The 22,780-nt window shown below is 47.1% G+C and overlaps 1 protein-coding gene and 2 non-coding genes across 3 annotated transcripts; all 3 read left to right on the top strand.

Annotated features, from left to right (window-relative positions):
- Positions 1–1,733: 1,733 nt before the first annotated feature.
- acin1b (apoptotic chromatin condensation inducer 1b) lies at positions 1,734–22,637 on the top strand. Its single transcript, XM_030779587.1, has 17 exons — positions 1,734–1,904; positions 3,438–3,503; positions 3,817–3,925; positions 4,960–5,036; positions 5,283–7,100; positions 7,445–7,509; positions 11,495–11,633; positions 15,682–15,727; positions 16,596–16,726; positions 17,062–17,223; positions 18,273–18,444; positions 19,279–19,424; positions 19,848–19,955; positions 20,168–20,275; positions 20,438–20,798; positions 21,218–21,306; positions 21,393–22,637. Exons 1-17 carry the CDS (start codon positions 1,767–1,769, stop codon positions 21,741–21,743), a joined length of 4,086 nt encoding a protein of 1,361 aa, XP_030635447.1. The 5' UTR covers positions 1,734–1,766; the 3' UTR covers positions 21,744–22,637.
- On the top strand, positions 4,419–4,533 carry LOC115817695 (small nucleolar RNA U6-53/MBII-28). Its single transcript, XR_004025486.1, has one exon. It is a non-coding gene; the product is annotated as a small nucleolar RNA U6-53/MBII-28 (small nucleolar RNA).
- On the top strand, positions 7,192–7,306 carry LOC115817694 (small nucleolar RNA U6-53/MBII-28). Its single transcript, XR_004025485.1, has one exon. It is a non-coding gene; the product is annotated as a small nucleolar RNA U6-53/MBII-28 (small nucleolar RNA).
- Positions 22,638–22,780: the final 143 nt, after the last annotated feature.

Below are 22,780 nucleotides of genomic sequence, written 5' to 3'. Positions count from 1 at the left end.
GGATTCTTACTGGGATACAAATAGGAGTGCAAGGAATGCATGCATTAAACCAAAAGGGGGAGAAAAAAAAAAAAAGGAGAGACAGTGGGGGACTGGTTGAAGAAAGGATTTGTCGCTTATCTGCAATGGCTGGATGGCGTGTTTTTCTTTCCCACGCTATTAAGAACGATAAACCTGTTGGTCTAGTTGACTTGCCCTCTCCTGTCTTTTACTCTCTCTCTCTCTCTCTCTCTCTCTTTTTTTTTTTCTCAGGCACACTTTCTGTGCTTTTTTTTTTTCACTTTCACACACTTCCTCATACAGATTTGCTTACTTACAGGTCCAGACACATCCAAGTTTCCTCTCGAGCCCACAGGTGTATGAGGACTTAATCAGGCGCCCTCATGTTTACATCACATCCCCGTATCTTGGTTCTGGAGGACAGGATGCACTCTCTCCACAGAAGTTAAATCCTATTGTCTCTATTCTGTCCATGTGTTTCGCCAGTCTCCTCCTCAATCTCCATCATCTCTGTCATGCTGAGTCTTTAGTTCTTTTGGATTTTAGGTCAGCGGTTCCCAGTTCTAGGTTCCCTGGGCCAGTTAAGCTAACTCTGTATTGAAGCACAGATATGACACTTTGTTTAAAGACTGTAAATATAGTAGTGCCAGAAAAAGAAACACACACACACACACACAAGTGAGGGCTCAGCATTGTGGCTCGTGTGTTGGGATCAAGCGACACCTAGTGGACCATGGCAGTATTACATCTGAATACTTCTCTTTTGTCTCTCCAGGGATTACTCATTTTCACCTTTACTGTTAAAAGTCTGCGTTTTGATTTTAGGTACTTTAATAAAGACCTGAAAAATCAGTTTCCATTCATTCATATCTCATTTGTAGTGTCCTTTTTCTTGAAAGCCACTCTTGTAAACTCAGACATTCAAATACCGAAAACACCAATCAAACGCTTATGGCCTTAGAGTAACTCATTGTAACCACTGTATTTATTGTCTTTATCTTTACCATATTTGCTGTACGATCAAATGTCTGCATGGCTTCAAGTGTTTTTTTTTCTAATATACACATGCACATAAAACCAAGTTTGCATTGGTTATTCGAATTGCTTTAAAACGTCTGTACTTGCTTGTCCTGTTTTTTGTTTTGTTTTGTTTTTTTGCATAAAAAGGTATTTATACATGTTTTCCCTCTTACTTTTTAGAACAAACATTTTATTGAATCCTTTGTTTCGAGGAGGTACTTCGCAGACACGTTTAGCCTAATTGCTAAACCGGGGCTGATCTGGTTCATGTCTCAAACCAATACGTCGTCAAAATACATTTTTGATAACCCGATTTACAGTGTGGTGTTTTATTTGTGGTCTTACTATTTTAGTGTTCTTTAATCGTGTTCAAAACAGTGATTAAAACGGCACAAGACAAGACAATGCTTAGACTTCTAACATTACCTAAAGTATCGACGTTTTGTAATTTGTTATGAGCTATTTCCCAATTACTGCATTTATGACATTTCCACGATAGCTGGATTAAGTTTGCTGCTTCGACAATACAAGGGTGTGTACATTCCGCTCGCTGTAATCCTTTCGAATTGTGCAACAGGTTGGAAAGAGATTTTTGTTGGTTTAGTAACACGTAAATACCACGGTCTACTTGACAGTTAGGATTGTTTGTTGTGCTTCCTCGTCTGTTCCGGAAATCGCCGAACTGTGACGAACGGGCGTCGCTGCGACTGCCCGAAGTTCGAGCAACTGAGCGAAGGGAGAGCAAAATGGCGGAACTCGAAGATGTTACGCTAGATGGGAAACCACTTCATTCGCTCCGTGTGGCGGATTTAAAATTAGCTCTGGAGCAGCGAGGACTTGCTAAAAGCGGAGCGAAAAATGCACTTATCAAACGATTAAAAGGGGTAAGTTTTGATCAAGGGTAAGTGCAAATTACGAGCTTCTGTCAAGTTCAGTCGGTGGCTTAGACCTGGTGAAGGGCCAAGTGTGTGTGATTCGGAAGCGGGAATGCTGACCCTGTGCATGTGCACAATATTTGGTTCGGCAGCACCACTTCTGAATTATTAAGTAGTTGCCAAAATTCTGTTTGATCAATTCGCTGTGTCGTCAAATCGTAGGATGAGTCGTACACAGTGTTTTCTGGAGTCGGTCGTACAGTGCAATTCTCTCTGCTTTTTTTGGAGTTGACAATCGAGCTCGCGCTCCGTCTGTTTGTACCGCGCGCGGGGGGCGCGCCTGCCGTCATGTTGTGATGGGCGCATGGTGAGGCTTTTGGACGATCAAATGCCAGTCAATTAGAGTTAGATTCCGATAGAATCGAGTTTCTGTAGTTATCTAGACGGCACATTAATACATTAACAAACTGCACAGTAATCTAATGGTATATGTTAGAAATTATAGCGTTTGCGGTCACCTCCACCATTCTGTTTAGTTGGCTGGCTTTTGGCCAGCACATTTCAGCTGCCAGTTCAGCTGATTGAACTAATTTAGATAGATTACGAAGCTATATATTAAATTGTAAATATCGTTTATTTTAAGCGAACAAACGAGGCGCACCAAAGCAACTGTTGCTCGTCTTTAGCTTTACCTCCCCAGTGCAGAAAGTAAATGACATTGATTTAAAACCGTAATTGTGTGCTTGAAAATCTGACGGACAGTTGTTGGGAGCGTAATGGCGAGTCGAAGTATTTTTGCATTCTCGAGCGAAGCGTATGTATTTATTTTTGTGACTAAACGATACTGCATCGTTAGCATTAATCACCTGACAGCCCGCTTTGTGACTGCCAGGCGCTGTGATAAATATTCACATGGTGGGGGGGTTGTCGACGTTTTCGGACACAGATTGGCCGTCGATACTTAGCACTCAACTTGCGAATAGTCCTCCACTAAGCTAATGTTGTGAAAATGTTTCATTCGCCACTCCCACTCCACTATAAACATCGGCATCGCCGCGTGTCGACTAGAAGAGTTGTTGGACACAGTGTTCTATGACACTTGCTCGCTTTGACTTGGTCAGCGTTAAAACGTGTCATGGGTTACTCGCACCGGTTCCCGGTGGTGATCACAATTTCCTGGCCATTTTTACGTTTGGAAACGTAATGGGTAAGATGTGTTTTCGCACGTACTTGTATGCTGTATAGATCGTCTTTATATTTATTTGTGGAAAGCGCTTAAATTTGTAAAGAGCATTTGAAAAATTGGTCGTGGGTTAAGGGAATCGCCATGTAGGCTAATACTGATGCACCAGGCCGACTTTACATCTTCTTGGATGTGATCGAGTTAAACTTATCTCGTCACGCTTACTCAGTGTGCGTCGGGCAAAAAAAGACCATGACGAAATGCCAAAAACACAATGTCTTCCTAACCTAAGTGCTGAATAATAATTATTCCAGTGTTTTCCTCCATTGACTTTAACTTTTTCGCCTTTTGTTTTTCAGGCTCTCATGTTGGAAAACCTACAAAGAACCTCCACCCCTCACATCGGTCTCCAACCCAACTCTCAGGTCAGTTCCCAAGCTTATGTTGGAGCGACGTTAATAGGATACAGCCACATAAGCACAGTGTTTATTGACAATGCTTAATGCTACATTCGTTTTTGTTCTCTAGTGAATGAAAACTAAACGTTTATGGAAAGAGGGAGGTTAGAATAGCACACATTATCTAGCAGCATCTGATGAAGGCAAACTAAGAATTTTATGAGCGCTCTTTATGGGATAGAGATCAAATTGTGTGATGATCGGAGTGATAGAGGAGGGCCGCCGTGCCGTGTTAAATGAAAAGAAAAACAAAATCTGTGTTTTACTGCATGTCCATCAGATTGGGGAGGAGATGAGCCAGAACAGCTTTATAAAGCAGTACTTGGCTAAGCAACAGGAGCTCCTCAGGCAGAGACTGGAAAGGGAGGCGCGGGAGGCAGATGAGGCTGGTAAGTCTTCTCCCTGTCACACATTAACACACACACACACACACACACAAGTGTGACATGCATATCAATTTAAGGAAACATCTCCATATGAATGTTCTCAGTCTTGCTCTCACTTGTGGGATGGTGTCAGTGAATGTGTCGTCTTCCATGATATAGCGCCTTTCACATTGAAGAGAGAGAGGTGTATGCTCATTGCCCATACCAGGGGCTCCTTTCACAAACACACACAGACACACACACACACACACACACACACGTACCATATAGCTCTGCTAATATCACTTTCCAACCAACTCTACTTTAAATGAATGACTTATTGGACTGTTTTTACTGCAGTGCCTCCCAGTTTGTAATTATAAGGGTCACTACTGTGAGGGTGCAGTCATTGTTCTTCTTCTTAGTTGTTGTTATTCTCTCATGTGACGGAACAACCGGACTAATATCATAGTGAATGTACGTTGAACTGTACGTTGTATGGATAGAGAGGTTGTGTTTCCCATGATGAGCCAGCCATGCTAATACTGATGCACCAGTCAGACCGTGTGTCTCTCTGGGTGTGTGTGAGTTAAACTCAGCTTCTCACACTTACACAGTGTGCTCTGAGGAAAAACAAAAACAACAGCAACAACAAAAGACACAAAATAAATCACACGCACATTTAAGAATGTTGTGTCCTTAACGTCACTCTTTTATGTTGTTAAATATTTCAGTTGAGATCTTTTTTATATTTATATTTTATATTTTTTATATTTACATTTTTTTTATATTCCTTTGGGGGGGGAAAAAGTTGAAAAATGTGGTTTTTGATAGACATTACACGTCTATCAAAAACCAAGTTATCCTTTTATTTTCTCTGGGAGGACGTCAGTGCCAAAATCTACATCTCATAAGCTCTTAAGCCCGTGGGCTAGTCCCTGTCGTTGTGAGGAAGTGATGGTGTGGGTACGCTGGGATACAATTCCTTTGTTTGCATTCAAACTGAACACGCTGTGCTTGACCGTGACCTCTGACCCCCTCACTGTGTTCCCTCGCAGAGACGGACAGCCCAGCGGGCCCAGACGAGGACGACCATACAGGGGCCAATGACGACACTTCCCATCTTGCTGACAAGGTCAGAACACACACACACACAGATGCGTGTGCGCATACACATCCATGTGCGCGCACACAAAGCTTATTCTGTTTACTGTGCAAAAGTCGCACTGCTGCGAAACATAACGATCTAATGATCTGTGCTGCTTGAGTACATATCAACTTGTTTGTTTAAGGCATTTAATAATGTGGTAATAATAAAAAAAAAAAAACGTCCAATTCGAAATCCCTCTGAACTTCTTTTGCCTCTCCTGCTCTCTTTCAGCATCGTCACATGCCTTCTCATGCCTCTTTCCCCCGGGCAGAGGAGAGGGCTGCGACTCTAATGGAAGATCAGGGAATGACCGGCGCTGGAAGAACAGACCTGGGTCCCGGGCCTCGCCCCCAGGACGCCCCCGGCGGTCCCGCGGGAAGAATATGGCGTCCCTCCTTCTTGTCAAGCCACGAGGAGCCAGCGACTCCCTCCCCTCCCCGGGCGGTGGCGTCTCTGTCCGTGCGCGTCGTTGGTCAACCCGAGCACCAGGCTTTGCCGCTTCACGTGCCCCGCCCTCAAGAAAAGGAAGGGGCCGCGCCCGCGGAGCCGGGGTCCGCGCACTCCGCGATGCAACTCAGTCGTTCGGCCAGGGCAGCGGGCCACGCCCACGAGGAGAGCGACGATGACGACGACGATGATGATGACGACGATGACGACAGCGATGAAGACGAATGGGGTCCTTCCTCCCAGAAGAAGAAGAGCGGAGGACGCGCTTTCCCGCCGCAGCACCAGCCGGCCCCCGCGGCGCCGGCGGGCCGCGAGCGTTCGCGCCGCAAGCTTCTGCCGCCGCAACACATCCCGCCTCAGCCCTTACCCCAACCACCCATGCAGCTGCGCCAACCCACCCCGCCCCCCTCGCCACCTCCAGAGCTCTCTTTTCCCCTTCCGGACACCCCCAAGCAGAGCCCCCCAGATTCGGACGACGGTGCCAGGATGGGAGAGCCCGCCAGGGGCGCCTCACCTCCGGCCCTTCAGAGGCAGGATTCCAGCTCCAGTTCCCGATCCAGCAGCCCTGACCCACCTTCCCAGCGCAGGCCGGGACCTCTCTCCCTCCTGGCCCGTAAGATGGAGTCGGAGGGGGCTTTCGACGGGGAGCGCAAGAGTGCAGAAGGAGAGCCCTCAGCGGAAAGCGGCAGAAAGGAGAGCGGAGAGGGGGCTCCGTTCGGACCGGGAGTCTTGATGTTTTCCAAAGGAGCGATTGCCCATGCCAGCGCTGGGGGTGTGTTATCCCCCAACCAACAAAGGATCATGCCCCAATCAGGAGTTACAGCCCTGCCTGCTAAGAGCTTGAAGGATGATGTCCAGGAGCCTACAGTGGAAGTGGTTGGCGCGGTAGTCAAAGATTCTGAGATGAAGCAGGAGGAGAAGAAGCCTCAGTCAAGCACAGAAGCAGAAGGAATGGAAAAAACACTCAAGGAGAAAGAGAAAGAAAGGGAGTCCGAGAGGGCGACTCCCTTTTCACCGTGGAAACGCGGCCGCGACGTCACCTCACCGCTCGGCTCTGCTCCGTCTGGACCAGGTGAGTCCTTGGGCCAGAGCCCCGCCCCTTTCGACCTCTCGTCAACTGCTACCTCTCCCCCTGCTGTTGCTAAGCGACCGAGGATCTTTTCCGAAGTTCCCCCACCCAGCTCTCTCTTATCGACCTCCAAACCCGAGGAGGGGCCCGCGGCCGCCCCGCCCTCCAAATCCGCGCTCGTCTCCGGACCCCAGCGCTCCGACGAGGTCCCCATGGAAACGGAGGCGTCCGTGGAGGTTCCCAAACCAGCGGGAAAAGAAGAGGACAAAGAGCTGAAGTCCGATCGAAAACAGGCATCTGCTGAGGCAGCTAAGGGAGACGGAGAGGCGGAAGGAGCCCCTTCTATGCTGCCACCATCACCTCCACCAGAAGAGGGAGACACAGAGAGAGCCCAACAGAGAGGTAGAGAGCGCAAGCAACGCTCATCCCCCTCCAGTGAGTCTTCGTCCTCTGATTCGGAATCCTCCTCATCTTCGCGCTCCTCGGGGTCTTCCCCTGCACAGAAAAAATCCAGGCCTTCCAGTCAAAAGAAGGTGTGTGTGTGTGTGTGTGTGATTGGCTGATGGACGCGTCAGTCATTTTTCTAACACATTTACGATGCGTTTGGGAACCGCCACTTTTATGCTGTAATGATGAGCCAGCCATGCTAATACTGATGCACCAGACAGATTGTGTGTCTCTCTGGGTGTAAGTGAGTTAAACTCAGCTTCTCACACTTACACAGTGTGCTCTGAACAGAAACATGAGGCGACATATTAACAAACAGTTTGCAAGGGGAGGGGGGGGGGGGGGGGTTGTTATCGGTGATGGTGTTCAGGCTAACCTTAGAGCGGAGAAAGTTTATAGAAACTAATTTTTGTCTCATGTTCATTCAAAGCAGGGAGAAGAGGAGCTAAAAAGAAGACTAACTGATAAAGGAGATGAGAGGGAACAGCCTCGCAGGTCAGCGTCAATACCTTGCCGTTACATGCATATCAGCGTCAGCACACATCTCCATACGAATGAGTTCACACGTTGTTCTCACCTCTGGGATGTTGTCAGTAAATGTGTGGTCTTTAGTGTAACGGTGTGCTTTTCACACCGAATATGGAGAGGTGTGTGCTCAGTGCCCATATCAGGAGCACCCTCTTTTGTCTCTGTCTCACACACACACACACACGTATGCATATGCACACAAGCATGCCCTCTGCTTTCATTCTCATCTCTTTGTCTTTAAAATCTCTGCTTTAAAGACGTGGTGGATATCTGTTTGAGCATGTCTGGGTGACCATTATCCATGTGTGTGCTTTAATTGAGTCCATATTGAGACAATCTTCAGGAGTATTAGCAGAGACACAATCATGAAAAAAAAAAGCCATGTTATTTCTCTTGACGGACAGGGAGGCAGAAGAGCTGATCTTGCGTCGTGCGCTGTGTTTTACTCTGACCAGTTTCTGGACTCCCAGAAGCTGTAGTATTTTTTCAGGCATTTTCAGGACCTTGCAAAGAAGAAACCATCAGCATCCTCTGGAAGGAGTTAACATTATTAAGTTCACCACAAGTTTATGGCAATGGGAAAATGCGTATAATCATATAGGTTTGTTTCACTGCCTGCAAATGGTACTCCGTCTGATGTTTCTTTAACATGACATATTTGCTGGTACATGGTAAGAACCGAAACCAAATTTCATTGTGGTATTGGAAACTAAAATGATCACAGATTTAACCTTTTTTTTTCGGTGCCTCACGAGCGTTATGATAGCTGCTCTGTTCTGTAACATTCCGTAATGCTTCTCTTCAAAACCAAGCCCTTCCCAGAGTCCTTTGCTTCCCTGACACCGACATGAACGAACCCAGCTAGTCTTAGTCGCTCTCAGAGATGTATTCTGTAGTATGCCTCTCAGCCGTGTTTACAGCAGGTTTTCTTAGTCGATTAATTATAATGCTTCTCTCTGTCTGCAATTGGTTAAATATTCTTGCACTCTTGGCAAATCAGCCTAGCTATCAGTCACTGTTTCCGACATAAATTCATTCGAGTATATCTCGGGTGATTTACTTGGAAATGTTATAAACCATAAACAGACAGAAAACCTAATACTTATCGGCGATCATAAAAAGCACAATAAAACAAACTTTCCGTGGCTCGGTTGGCTCTCAATAACATGATGATTGGATGTGTAAAAATCGACCCATCGTAAAATCTCTTAAATTGTGCAGTTTAATATGACACGTGTCAACATTTTCCACATTTTGCAAAAGAAGCGTTACGTCCAAAGACGTGATGTAATCATTATTTAAACCACTGGCATCGCATCGGAACTTATACGGGGACGCACGAGGCGTTATTTTTTGTCAGGCGATGAATGCGGCAGCCCTACACCCGGCGTGGCCTTGGTGAAGAGAGGACAGATCCACCCCCTCCTTCAACATGGCTGCAGCAGCAGCGCCGCTTCTCTGATACCGACGCATTGCACAAATTATCAGCCTCTTAGCGATCTCACGTCCTTCGTATCTGCCTTAACATCAGTGAGCGGCAGAACCAGTACCGACAGAACCGCGCTCGGGCTTTTAAAACCCGATACAATGCTGTCCGATGGCAACAAAAGCGGGTAAGGGGAGAGGTGCAGAGAGTTTCCCGAAATATCGTTCAGCTCTTGGTTGCCAAGACGTTGTGTGTATAGATGCTCGATTGATCGTTACATTTTGGCGCTGCGTTAAAACTTTGTCGTCGCTTTCTGAGTGCATATTAATAGTCAGACGTTTCGTTAATGTTGTCTAAAAGAATTGCTAGGTCGCTTGCGAAATTCTAAGGGATCGGAAAAAGCGTGGTGTTGGGGGAAGGGATATAGATGTATTGACGGTGGTTTCAGAATTAGAATCTCTCTCTCCCTCTCTCCATTTCTCTCTCTCTCTCTCTCTCTCTCTCTGTCTCTCTCTCTGTTTCCTCAGGAAAGACGCGTGTAGGGATGAATATTTAATAGAAAGATAGCTGTGTTGGTGCTGGCTTGGCGTGAAAGGGTGTGCTGCTCCTTGCTTCATGAATTAAACAACGTCAAAGCGGCATGCGCGCGAGAGCAGATCCGTGAACTCATAACTTTTCTTGTGTGAAGAAATGACTTTCTTCTACGAAATGTTACTATCTTCAGGAAATGTCTAGAGAGGGTAAACGTCACCTCACCAGACCTTTTTTGCCCCCGGTGTCCAGAGAGTTGATCTGCCTTGTAAAATATTGAACAACGGATCACACAAAGACTCAAATGTTATAATTAACGTGTCAAAAGCTTAGAGTGCGCTTCCAGTTAGCATAATTTTAATGCTAACGAGACAACATTTCACCCATTGTGATCATTGCATTGTGTTGACTGTAAGGTAATAGTGAAATTTCTTTGTCTTTGTGTAAAGGAGCTCCACCCAGACCTATAGTGAAAGATATGCTTTTCTTCAGGGGGGTGGTGTTAAGGTTGGGAATGGGGCACTCAAGACCCATAGAGTCCCTAGGGGAGGAAATGATCCGTTTTGGAAAACTGTGACATCAGTTGTGGAAAATCTCAGATATGTGTGTTGACTCAAGCATGCCAGATACCCCAGGGAAACGATTGTCTTAAGAGAATTTTTCTCTCATATGCTAATGGATTTTCCTGAGCCACTCAAAAACCTCACAATTTCAGCAAAAACTCAGTCAAGTTCTTACATAACTGCTCCTAAAATAGACAGGCTTCTCTTCCAGGCGATTAAAACACGTTTTAGGTTGTCGGTTGTTTTTTTTTGTTTTTTTTTTTTTTTTCCTTTTGGAATTCGGGTGGGCCTTTTTTTTGTCTAACGAGAAAATCTAATATCGACTATTAACAGCTTTTCTTTCAACATAAGGTGAGCATTTTCCTTAACTTGCAACACCCCACCCCAAACTCTCCTACCCTCCCCTCCCTTCCCCACTACATAAGGCTGTTTACCATCACTGAACCAGATCCGCTTGGCACTGTCATCTCTCATAGGTCCCTTACAGCTGTATCAACACCTGCTCTCCAACAAAGCTCTCAGATTCCGGGTTTAATGCCCAGGCGGCGTACCTTCCCCACAATTAAAGCGATTTCCTCCAATCACTGCTACCCATGGTGACCCTAAGGTATAGAAAGGGGGAGGGAGGCAGGGGTCTAGTTCTCCTCCTGCCTATTGTCTATACTCTGTCTTTGTTTATATCCTCTCTACTTATTTGCTTCTGTGGGTGTGAACAGGCAGATGGTGACGCTTTTTTAAAACGTACGCGGTCATTTGGGGTTTACTGCTGGTTATTTGTAGGTGTAGTTGGCTCAGGTTGCCAGTTTTAGCATCGATGTGTTAGCAGGGGCTTAAAATGGTGGTGCTATGCTTTCTCTTCGAATCGACCGAATTGTTATCTCCTCCTACACCCGCGAGACGCGCGCCCGTGGTGTTGTGACCGCTGTAATTTTTTTTTTGCGTGGACGAAACTGGTAGGGAAGTGTTTTTGACCCTGACTCGAAGTGTCGTTTAACTGGTGAGGCTATTTATAGTGGGGCTGACCCAGATCACAAGCCAGAGTCTCTCTTCTCTCCTTTCCCTCTTTCATTCAATTCTCTCTCTCTCTCTCTTTTTTTTCCCCCCTTTCGTTTCGTTCTTTCCTCTCCTTGCGTACGGTGTCGACATGCTTCTCACATCTTATGCCTCTCACAGAGGCTCTTGCCGCGAGGCCCGTATCGAGATTCGTTTGCGCGGGTCGCGCAAATCGCTCTCTGCCTTCCTCTTCCCACACGTTTATCTCACTTTACCTCCTCTGTTTGTGTGTGGGGTGTACTGATGTCATAGTCAATCCTGCACCTCCCACCCCGTCTCCCCCAACTGAGACCACGTCATATCTCCGCTGTCGTTACTCTAACCATCTCTCTCTCTCTCTCTCTCTCTGTAACTCCCTCTCTCTCCCTGTTGTTCTCAGGGAGGTGAAGCAGGCTGCTCTCCCCGAGTCCGTGGGCTCCGCTGCCATGGAGCTGGAGGAGCGCTCCGGATCTGAGAGCGCAACAAGTCGTCCCACCTCCCAGGAGGCGCTGGAGAACAGCGAGGCCCCACCCGACGAGGTAAGCCCCCCCCCGCGTGCGGGGGCACGCCGGACCCAGGGGTGCTAGAGAAAGAGGCTAGAGTACAGGGAGGGAGGGGAGGGGAGGGGGGTAGTTGTAAGGTAAGGATTGTGTGAAAAAACACCGAATACAGATGTAAATGAGAGAAGAGACTTTGATCAGAGTGCAGTTTCGCTCGGGATAGATTGATGTAACTCTTCCCCGGAGGAGTTTCAAAAATATAATAGTTTCTGAAGGGAAGGATGGTGGGTAATGGTGTGTGAAATTAGACATGAACTCTGGAGGAGCGGTCCTTGTTTGGCTGTGGGGATGGTGTGTGTGTGTGTGTGTGTGTGTGTGTGTGTGTGTGTGTGTGTGTCATGATGGAGGGCTTTTTGATTTTAGAGTGCCATTTAAAGCAGAGTGAAACCATTCGGCAATATTTGTCAAAAACGTTATTCAAGTTGGATCATTTATTTGCTACATTTTTTTATGAATTATACTTAGTATGAATTAATCTGGCTAAAACGGGCATTTTATTTAAATGATACTCTCTTTTAAGTAGTTAGGTCACTCAAAGGCCTTTGCCAGAAGAGAGAGAGAGAGCACTGAATTCTGTCGTCAGATTCACTCACTCAGATTCAGTTTACAACCATCTATTCGCTTTTATTTAGTCAAATAAACAGCCTCTTTGGAGAGTCATTTTTCAGTTTAGGGTGTGAGAGAAAGGGAGGGAGAGAGAGTGAGTGAGTGAGTGAGTAAATGAGCGAGCGAGTGAGTGTTTGTATGTAAAAGGACCCTGACAGTCAAAAGAGAGATGTATCCAGTCTCCCCCCCCCCCTCCCCAGACTCTCTCTCTCTCTCTCTCTTTTCCCTCTCTCTCTCTCTCTCCCCCTCTCCCCCCCTCCCTTTCTTCCCCCACCCCTCTGTCCGCAGCTCTCTTGGTATCTCATGGTATGCCTGAATGTTTAAAAAAAAAAATCCCATTGATTGCTTTGTTGTGAAGGTGCCCTCCCCTCCTCCATTGTCCATATTGGCACCTGCGTACTACTACTACCTCCACCACCACCACCACCACCACTACTTCTCCTCCTCTTCCTCCATCTCCTGTCCCTCTATGCCCAAGCGCCTCAGCGGTACCTGAGCTAGGCCCCAGAGTCGTCTCCTCACTCTTAGCCTCATCCAGGCCAAGCTGCTGCCGGCAGGAGTTCGGCCATGTCGCCCGTACTAAGGGAAACGCCACCCCTGATTGGACTGCTGGAAAGTACGGGGTGGCTCGAGGAGGGGGTGGGGGGGAGGCGGGCCTCTGTTTTCTGAAGAACCCGCCCCCCTCGCTCCCGTCACGATAACCGGTTGGCTGAGAGCTTCCGTCAATCAGATGCTCTCACCACGGTTCTGGACTTTGCCAGTGTGCCTGCTCGTCACAGAGCGGGAGAGTTGACTAAGACCTCCTGGGGGGCTTTGCTGGTGCAGTTTCAAGGCCCTCGGTGATGATGGACAGACGCTGTCTAATGGACTTGAATGCACTGGGCTTTTACAGCGATCACGTCATCTCGCAGGATGTCAGCTCAGCCATCTGGTTGTTATCTCAGTGTCTTCATTTCCTTTCCTGACCACCTGCAAGTGAAAAGAACTTTAAGATGTCTGCTTTTCACAGAATCCGGTGCTTATCTAAGACCCACAAACAAACGAATTGCCAGTGGACCTGTCGCTATTTCCACAGAAAAGAAGGTTCCTTTTCCCCACCCTGCTCGAACTGGACTCTGGTTGACGTGCTTTCTGGTTTGTTCGTTTCAACTTTGGCCAGTCAGCCGTCAACAAAAGACACTTGTTTGTTTCCAGATGGATGTTGCCACTGATGTTGAAAAGGGGAATGGCATGACTACCTCTACTCATTGGTCAGTCCTCAAGAATAGTCCTAGTGATGAGTCCAGAGTGTGAACTCCCTAACTACACAGGAAGCCCAGATTAACAACACAACTGTATTCACACTGTAAGGACGCAGTCCAGTGATGCCCAGATTAACAACACAACTGTAGTCACACTGTAAAGACGCAGCCCAGTGAAGCCCAGATTAACGACACAACTGTATTCACACTGTAAGGACGCAGCCCAGATTAACAACACAACTGTGTTCACACTGTGAAGACGCAGCCCAGTGATGCCCAGATTAACAACACAACTGTGTTCACACTGTAAAGACGCAGCCCAGTGATGCCCAGATTAACGACACAACTGTATTCACACTGTAAAGACGCAGCCCAGTGATGCCCAGATTAACGACACAACTGTATTCACACTGTAAGGACGCAGCCCAGATTAACGACACATCTGTATTGACACTGTAAGGACGCAGCCCAGATTAACGACACAGCTGTGTTCACACCGTAAAGACGCAGCCCAGTGAAAGAGTCCCGAGGACTTAACAGTGGAATACACATTTTGTCCTGAAAGAGGATTGGACGTTTTAAACCAGCTACTGTGCCCTCAGATGACAGATGAAAAGCTGTCGTCAGACTGCTGTGTGGATTATGGACTTGTCTTTCATGTCATCCAAGGGATTTAATGACCTGAAAAATGGTTCATTATAGCGCCGTTCAATAGGGACACTCCATCCCTCCAAAACACTCGTGGAGAGACTGTACGAAGCGTCGCACGTGAAGTTTGTTCTCCCCGAGTTCTCCTGATCTTGAAGTGTCGTGATATGATCTACCTGTCCAGTTCATCCGTTGGTTTTTAACTTTTGAGACTTTTGTTGGTGGAATCAGAAATCCCCAATGGAAGCGTCAGAGAAAAATCCTCTCTCAGGAGAAAAGAGGGAGACAAACGGACAGAAAATCCAACAAAGACAAAAAAAAAGAGCAGTTCCTCTCAGCCGGCCATTCACCAAGCTCAGATTGTGATTGTGTCCCGCCCTCACTCCTCAGCCTCCTCTGATTGGACCCTTGTTGCCTAGATACAGGGCGCACCGCCGTGCGGTTGGGCCATAGCCAAGCCAGTGAAGAATCAGGTGTCAATGGTACCAGGAAATGCCTTTTTTTTTTTTTAAATTCACCCAAGATATATTCAATTTTCCAATAACTGTTATAACTGATTAGGCTGCCGTAGAGTTCTGCTGTGACTTTCTGTAATGGAAGACTGGAGTTTAACTAGCACTAATTCAGTTTACTCAAAGTATCAGGGCAGCTGTTTGTCTCTAGCTGTGACGTAGCTCCTAGCCCCATACAGTCCCTGTCGTGGGACTGCAGAGCAGATTTGGAGTTTTTTTCTTTTTTCTTTTTCTTTCTTTCCCTTAAAATTGTCCAGCATGCACTGTCCAGCAGGCTTCCACGTGTTCCGGTATGTTACTGAGGGCCTGAGCGTTCAGTACTGTAACACACCACCTGCTCTGGGAGCAGACAGACAGACAGACAAACAGAGATGTTCTAGACACTCCCAGAACTCCCCCCACACCCCCCCCCCCCCCATTTTACTGCAGCATTACCAAATGAGTGAACGGCGATCCGAAACAGGGTTGCCAGCCCCTCGGGCGCACGTGTGACGGCTCTTTAAAATACACAGTTTAGTTTCGATCCCTTTCCCACTTCAAACATTACACTGCCTCACTGAAAGGGAATGTTTTCACTGATCTTAGGCATCACCTCCCATGATTGGCACCAGTACTCTCAGTAGTCATCTTCAGACGTAAAATATGAAGTATTTTAGTGACTAGATTAGTGTGAAATGGTAGATTATTATTATTATTATCATTATTATTATTATTATTGTCATTATTGTTGTTGTTATTATGGTTATTATTGTGAGGGTCAAGTGTAGACAGGTTTAAGTGTAAATGTTGGAGTGGAAGCTCTGGAGATTCTCTGTGTGTCTACACTGATCGTGTCCTTTATGTATTTTCATTGGTGGCTGTATCTCTCTCTCTGTCTCTCTGTCTCTCTTTCTCCTGTCTCCTTTCCTCCCTCTCTCTCTGTGTTGGCCCGATTTGTGTCTATCTCTCCATCTCATCTCTCTCTCTCTCCTACACCCCCCCCCCGGGCCCTTTTTTTTGTCGTCCTGTCTTTTATCGCAGAGCTCCACACCCAAAGGCATGACCGCCCGCAAGATCTCCCTGACGAGTGAGTAAACGCTCCTCTTTGGATGGTTCTCGATCGCAGGCAGTCCTTCGTCTGTTAGCAGTTTTGTTCCTTTGTGTGTGTGCGTGTGTGTGCGCGCGTTAGCCGTGGGTTTGAGTCGAGAAACTGTTTTCCCACTGATTATCTCTATGGCAGCACGTAGAGCAGGCCTGTTTAGTTTGGCAGCCTGCGAGCCAAATTCAGCCCAGGAACCATCTCCTGAGGCAATCCCCTGCTAAATTGATATTGAATCAGTTAGTCCCGGTCGAGTGATTTGACTGGATAAGAGGCGTTCTGTGAGTGCTGACATATACTGTATGTAACAGCACTAGGACGTTTCACCGCGTGTATATCACTCAGACTTACAGCATCATAAATGTGTTGACAGACACACAGAGTTGATTAAATAAATGTAACTATGCAAGTGTAACTAGGCTGCCAGAGGTTTTCTGGCATGTGAACAAGGCCATGGTTTTGAAATCAGGCTCCCCTAAATTTGTAATTGAATATCCGTTAAATTGATTGATGTAGGGTGCTGAAGTCTTTTGGACTTGATACAGGAGTAAAACAGGATTATGCATAATGTACTGCCACTCCTCATGCTCATGTAATCACTTTGCAACGTTCACAAAAGCCATTAGGTGGCGCCATGCACCTTTAAGTTAATCATAATATATGGATAAAGTTATACAAAGAAGCACATCAAATCTGCATTCTCTTTTTATCCCACTCATTTCAATTTCTGTAAAATGGCCCTTAGAGTGGCAGAGTGTGTAGAAAAGAGTGAACACGTGCTTTTCAAATATATCTTAAACATAAAACTGATATATTTATAACTTTGTAACATAAACTTCTATATGTGGCATTGTAGCCTCTAAGACAGAGGGTGTCGCTTCAGAGGCGGAGTCTGGAGGCGGGGCTAGTCGGAAGAGGAGGTGGGGTTCCAGCACCGCGGTCACTGCCAAGAAACCGTCAATCAGCATCACTACGGAATCGCTAAAGGTACGTTTCCTATCTTAATACGCCCGTCACCATGACAACAGCGCTCTAATGATTTATTTACCTTCCCCTAAGTGTGAAGAACTCCCGACCGCTCTCATTACCATAACAACACCGTAGGAATCTTAAACTTGCATCACCTCTGTGGCATTGAAGCGCATTGCCATGGTTACGGTGGGTTATTTTGAAATGGGAGAACCTCAGTCTAGCGATGGTGACCCGGGGAACGGCGGATCTCAACGGTCAGAACTCTCTGAAACGACGAAGTGAATGAAATGAGTGTCTCGACCTCTCATTCTCTCTCTCTCTCTCTCTCTCTCTCTCTCTCTCTCCACCAGTCTCTCATCCCTGACATCAAGCCCCTGCCGGGACTGGACGCCGTGGTGGAGCTGCACCCGGAGGAAGGACGTCTCTCTGGAGACGAGGATGCGGCGGAACAGGCGGACGGAGAAGACCAGGACCTGGACAAAAGCCTGAGCATCAGACGAACCGTCACACAGGTCAGGCTCTCTCTCTCTCTCTCTTTCTTTCTTTCTCTTTCTTTTCTTCCGTGTTGTCTGTCTGTCTCTGTCTGCCTGTCTCTCCATACGGCATTACTCATCACGTACATCAGCGATGCTTGCGAATGACCCGGAGACATTTCAAATTAGGCAGTAGAGATTTTGTGTGGGCATATAGCTCTGAGACAGAATCTTTTTTTTTTTTTTTTCTCTTTAAAGTGCGCTGATCTTGTAACATTGCGATTAAACATTGTCAGCAGGGCATTTCATGCGTAGCCTGAACAAACAGCCCACACACACACTGTGTGAAGCTGAACCTGTCAGAGGAAAAGGGGGAGGGGAAGGGGAACCCTCCTAAACTTGAGCTGTTTGACAGGTGAAAATAACACGAAAAACCACAGAGTGCATCACAGACCACAGAGAACGTGAGTCATCTTCAGGTTTTCACGGCCGATTGCCAATCGTTTCTGCGGATTTCCGCTCGGCAGAGAGGGAAGCATGTATCGGTATCGGTATCGGGCCGTATCCTCCTCAGACCGTTACCGCGGTGCTTCGTTGTTTAGGATACCGACAGTTATGATCCCAGTTTAGTGGAGCGTATGCCAAAACGTTAAGGGAAATTATGAAAACCAGTTGTACCGTTCCAGAACACCGTAATCCTGTGTCTGTTGAAATTTGATGGTTTTTGCAAAGTTTTCTTAAATCGCTTTAGACTAAGGAAACGCGGCATCGGGTTATTAAAGTTTTTCCCTGTGGGGGGGCTAGAGCACGACTCACTTCAGGTCTTTCGATGATTTTTCGTTACACTTTAAGGTATAATGACCAAAAAAAAAAAACGAAACAGAAATCTTTACTTGATCTGACACCTTATTCCACTCATGTTTGGAGCTTTGGGTTCACGGGAGATTTTATGATTTATTTATTTTGTTCCTGATTGCATAAAATGATTGATACCACTTTGTTCTTTGCAGTAGGAAAACGCCAGATGAGTAATCACAGTTTTTTGTCCCAGTTTGACTGACGTCATGTCCCGGTCCTGTTCTCTCCAGGTCGTCCCCGCAGACGGGCAGGAGAACGGACAGAAAGAGGAGGAAGAGGAGGGCGAGGAGGAGGAGGAGGAGCGGAGAGATGGAGAGAGAGACAAACCACACAAAAAGGAGAAAAGACATGGCTCTACAGAGGAACCCATGGACACACAGTCCTCCCATGATGCAGAGAAAGGTGACCCCTTTTATTTATTTGTTTGTTTGTTTGTTTTACATTTCTGAGAACCATTTCAGATTTTCGTTTCATTTTCGTTTAGCGTTATGATAATAGTACGGATTCATTTATATGGCTGACAATGCATGGCCACACATAGGATGACCCTCCATGTCAGTGGATGAGGTACAGGGGAATGAAGTGTCTCTCTCTCTCTGTCTCTCTCTCTCTCTCTCTCTCTCTCTGTCTCTCTCTCTCTCTCTCTCTCTCTCTCTGTCTCTCTCTCTCTCTCTCTCTCTCTCTGTCTCTCTCTCTCTCTGTCTCTCTCTCTCTCTCTGTCTCTCTGTCTCTCTCTCTCTCTGTCTCTCTCTCTCTCTCTGTCTCTCTCTCTCTCTCTCTCTCCCTCTCTCTCTCTCTCTCTCTCTCTCTCTCTCCCTCCCTCTCTCTCTCTCTCTGTGTCTCTCTCTCTCTCTCTCTCTCTCTCTCTCTCTCTCTGTCTCTCTCTCTCTCTCTCTCTCTCTCTCTCTGTCTCTCTCTCTGTCTCTCTCTCTCTCTCTCTCTCTCTGTCTCTCTCTCTCTCTCTCTCTCTCTCTCTCTGTCTCTCTCTCTCTCTCTGTCTCTCTCTCTCTCTCTCTCTCTCTCTCTCTCTCTCTCTCTCTGTCTCTCTCTCTCTCTCTCTCTCTCTCTGTCTCTGTCTCTCTCTCTCTCTGTCTCTCTCTCTCTCTCTGTCTCTCTCTCTCTCTGTCTCTCTCTGTCTCTCTCTCTCTCTCTCTCTCTCTCTCTCTCTCTCTCTCTCTCTCTCTCTGTCTCTCTCTCTCTCTCTCTTTCGTGCCGTTCGGTGCGTCTCGGTCTCAGGTGCCCCCGGTGACTCTGTGTTCCGGCGCTCCATCAGTCAGCAGAAATCGGGAGTCTCCATCACCATTGACGACCCCGTCCGGGCCGCCAAGCAGCCATCTCCACCCCGCAGCAAAGCCTCCAACATCATCCACATCCGCAACCTGGTAAGAGAACACGCGGGCCCCAGACGTGACCCTCGCTGAGGGGTGTGCGAGCCACAGATTTCATGTGAAGACTATATAGACACACACGAGATGAGCAAAGGTAACATTTAAAAATCGTGAATGTTGCGGGAATCTTAATGCTTAATCCCAGGAAAAGGGTGCTTCATTTGTTTCTCAGCTCAACATGAAAATGCATAAAACTGTATTGTTTTCTATTCGTATCGCGTAAGAATTCTTTTACAATAGACAGTTTTCAAAAAGCAGCTTTTCGGGACGTAGCGTTGTCCTGTCGTAAATGTGGATTTGAGGGAGTGTGGTCCTAAAGTAAAGAGAGCCTGACCCGTGCCGCTGACCCTTGACCCCGAGCGACCCCCTGACGTACAATTTGGAATAACCCCGTGACCGTCTTTGCGCGTGCTGCAGGTTCGGCCCTTCACCCTGGGGCAGCTGAAAGAGCTGCTGAATCGGACCGGTACCGTGCTGGAGGAGGGCTTCTGGATCGACAAGATCAAGTCCCACTGTTTTGTCACCGTGAGTGTCTCGTCAAATGCTCATTTTTTTTCACCCATACTTCATTCTCTCCATTCTGCCTCTGAATTCTCTGTCTTTATCGTGAGGCGTCGTCTGCTAACTTCCTCTGCTTTTTAAAACGGGCTCGTTTTGCGTCGGTTTAACGTTTTGGTGGTCTGACTTTTTTTTTCTTTTTTTTTTTCCTCTCTCTTTCTGGTCTCTCTCTCTCTCAGTACTCCACCACTGATGAGGCAGTGGCCACACGCACTGCCTTGCATGGGGTGAAGTGGCCCTCCAGTAACCCCAAAGTGCTCAGTGTGGAGTTCAGCCAACAGGACGAGGTATGCTGCACAACAGTTACCATGACAACACTCCCGTCAAGGAACGGAATACTCGCACGTAATGCCAGAAGTCATGGGAGGGCTTTAAAGATGATGCTTTTCTAGTGGTTTTATTCCTCTCTTTCTCTCTCTCTCTCTCTTTTTCTTTCTTTTTCTCTCTAGTTGGACTTCCATAAAGGTCTCCTTAAAGGTGAGAGAGTTGAGGAGAACCGTGAGCCTCGGGCCACGGGACCCCAGGCCCGTCCCAGCGGGCCGCCTCCGCTGATGCCCGAGCAGAAAGAACGGGAGCGGGAACGGGAGCGAGAGCGAGGCCAGGGGGGCGTGCGGGACCAGTGGGCCGAGCGGGAGAGAGAGATGGCCAGGCGGGAACGCACCAGATCCGAACGGGAATGGGACCGGGACAAGATCAAGGAGTTCAGCCGACCGGGAGAGGACGGAGCATCCAGACGATCGCAGTCGAGGGACCGCGACCGGCGACGCCGAGAGAGGGGGAAGAGTAAAGAGAGAAAAACCGAGAAGAAAGGTAAGACGCCCTACACAGCCTGTATGCTTAGTGTGAATGTGACGCCAAAAACACATCGGGTGGGGGGGTGGGAATAATTTTATCCTTGGGTATATTAAGTGTTGTCTATGGAGTGTGTTTGTTCGTTGGAAATTCTTTGTATTACAAAGGCTATTTCTGTTAACTCGAATCTGTTTTCTCATACCCACCACTGGCCAAGGGGGTTGTAATTATGATAATTATTCTGAGTTTAACTATATGCCTGACCAGAATCATAGCCTGAGTTCAAATGCTCTGCTGTCAGTTAAATGACTGATCTTCTCTTTCTCTCGTAAAACTGATAAATTCACGCCGCCTTCACTCTTTCATTCTTGCGCTCTCTCTCTCTCTCTCTCTCTCTCTCTCTCTCTCTCTCTCTCTCTCTCTCCTGTGTTTTACAGAAGAGCCTCCTGCCAAACTGCTGGATGACCTGTTCAGGAAGACGAAAGCTGCTCCCTGTATATACTGGCTCCCTCTCACTGAAGAGCAGGTCGGTCTCTATCTCACACACACACACACACGTACTCTTTATCTTTATTCAAATTTCTCACTCTCTCTCTCTCTTCCCCCCCTCAGGCTGCTCAGAGGACGCTGGAACGCGCAGAACGGATGAAGGAGAGGGAGAGAAAGAGGAAGGAGATGCAGGAGGAGGAGGAGAAAAAGCGAGAGGAGGAGAGAAAAGAGAGGGCCAAGGGCCGAGAGAAAGAGGGAGCGGCCGCGGCCGGCAGGACGGCCGAGGGAGAAAGGGACAGAGAGCGCGACAGGGAGAAAGAGAGAGAGAGGGAGAGGGAACGAGAGAGAGGCCGGGAGAGGGAGGCGGATAAGAGGAGGGACGGGAACAGGAGCCGCGGGGGAGAGTCCAAGCCCGCCGGGGGCAGCCGACGTTCCAGGAGCCGTAGCAACCCCTCCAGAGATAGACGCCGTTGAGTGAGTGTGTGTGTGTGTGCGTGGGTGCGTGTGTGTGTGTGTGCGTGTGCACGAGGCAGCGAGGCGCGCCATCTTTGCGTACTGAGCCTTGTTGGATGACGAAGAACTTCATCCTGAAATCTGTTTCCTAAACTCTCTCTCCCGTTTTTCCTCGAAACACATGCCCGCACTTCCTACGTTTTGTTTTTTTTTGTTTTTTGTTTTTTCATCGACTGGTGCTCTGACGCGTTCTGAGAGTGTTAGTGGTGGCCGTCGGTTTCTCTGCTGTTAACCATCCCTGGCTCAGGGACAATCATCAAACACGCAGTTCCATTCTGGAATCTTCCTGCTGTTCTAGAGTGTTTAGTCTGAAGAACTAAGTGTTGGAGACTCCCCCTTTCTAGATTTTTTTAAAAGAGCATAAATTGGTTTAGTTTCTATGTGTGTGTGTGTATGTGTGTTAGAGAGAGAGAAAGAAGGACCCTCCCCACTTAGTGAAATATACAATTTTTATAAACAGTCAGTTGTCACAGCTTTGGCCAGCTAGGGCAGACCGTAGGGAAACAGGACCGCAGTTGGTCATTTGATTGTCGGCGCCAGTTCTGGTTCCCAGCCTAGTGGTCGCATCCAGGAGGAAAATCTCACATGGCTTTTTCTTCACATTTTATGTTCCTTGGATCAGGACATGTAAACAGAACAAAGCGCTCAGCAACATAGAGTCATACCTCTTCAGAAAACGTAGATTTGTTCTCTCTCTCTCTCTCTCTCTCTCTTTTCCATCCCTCGCTCCTTTTTTTCTTCTCAGTGTGTCTCTCTTTGTCTGTTTGACTGTTAGGTCTCAGTTGCAGGTCATATTGTCCCCCATAGGTTATTTCTCTCTAAATCAGACAATTGATGAATTTAACATTTATAGAAAGAGAATAATAATAATAATAATAATAATGACCTTTTAATATTATTGTTTTGAATTTTATTGTTTTAGTTTGAAGAGAAGATTCTTATTTGTTTTTTTGGTTTTTTTTGATTGTATATTTTCTTCTTGTAAGTGCTGAATGTAC

Source organism: Chanos chanos, chromosome 7 (genome assembly GCF_902362185.1).
Source record: "Chanos chanos chromosome 7, fChaCha1.1, whole genome shotgun sequence".
In the NCBI taxonomy this organism is placed as follows: domain Eukaryota; kingdom Metazoa; phylum Chordata; class Actinopteri; order Gonorynchiformes; family Chanidae; genus Chanos; species Chanos chanos.
The sequence above is the reverse complement of the archived record's forward strand: the minus strand, read 5'-3'. Positions and strand labels throughout refer to the sequence as shown.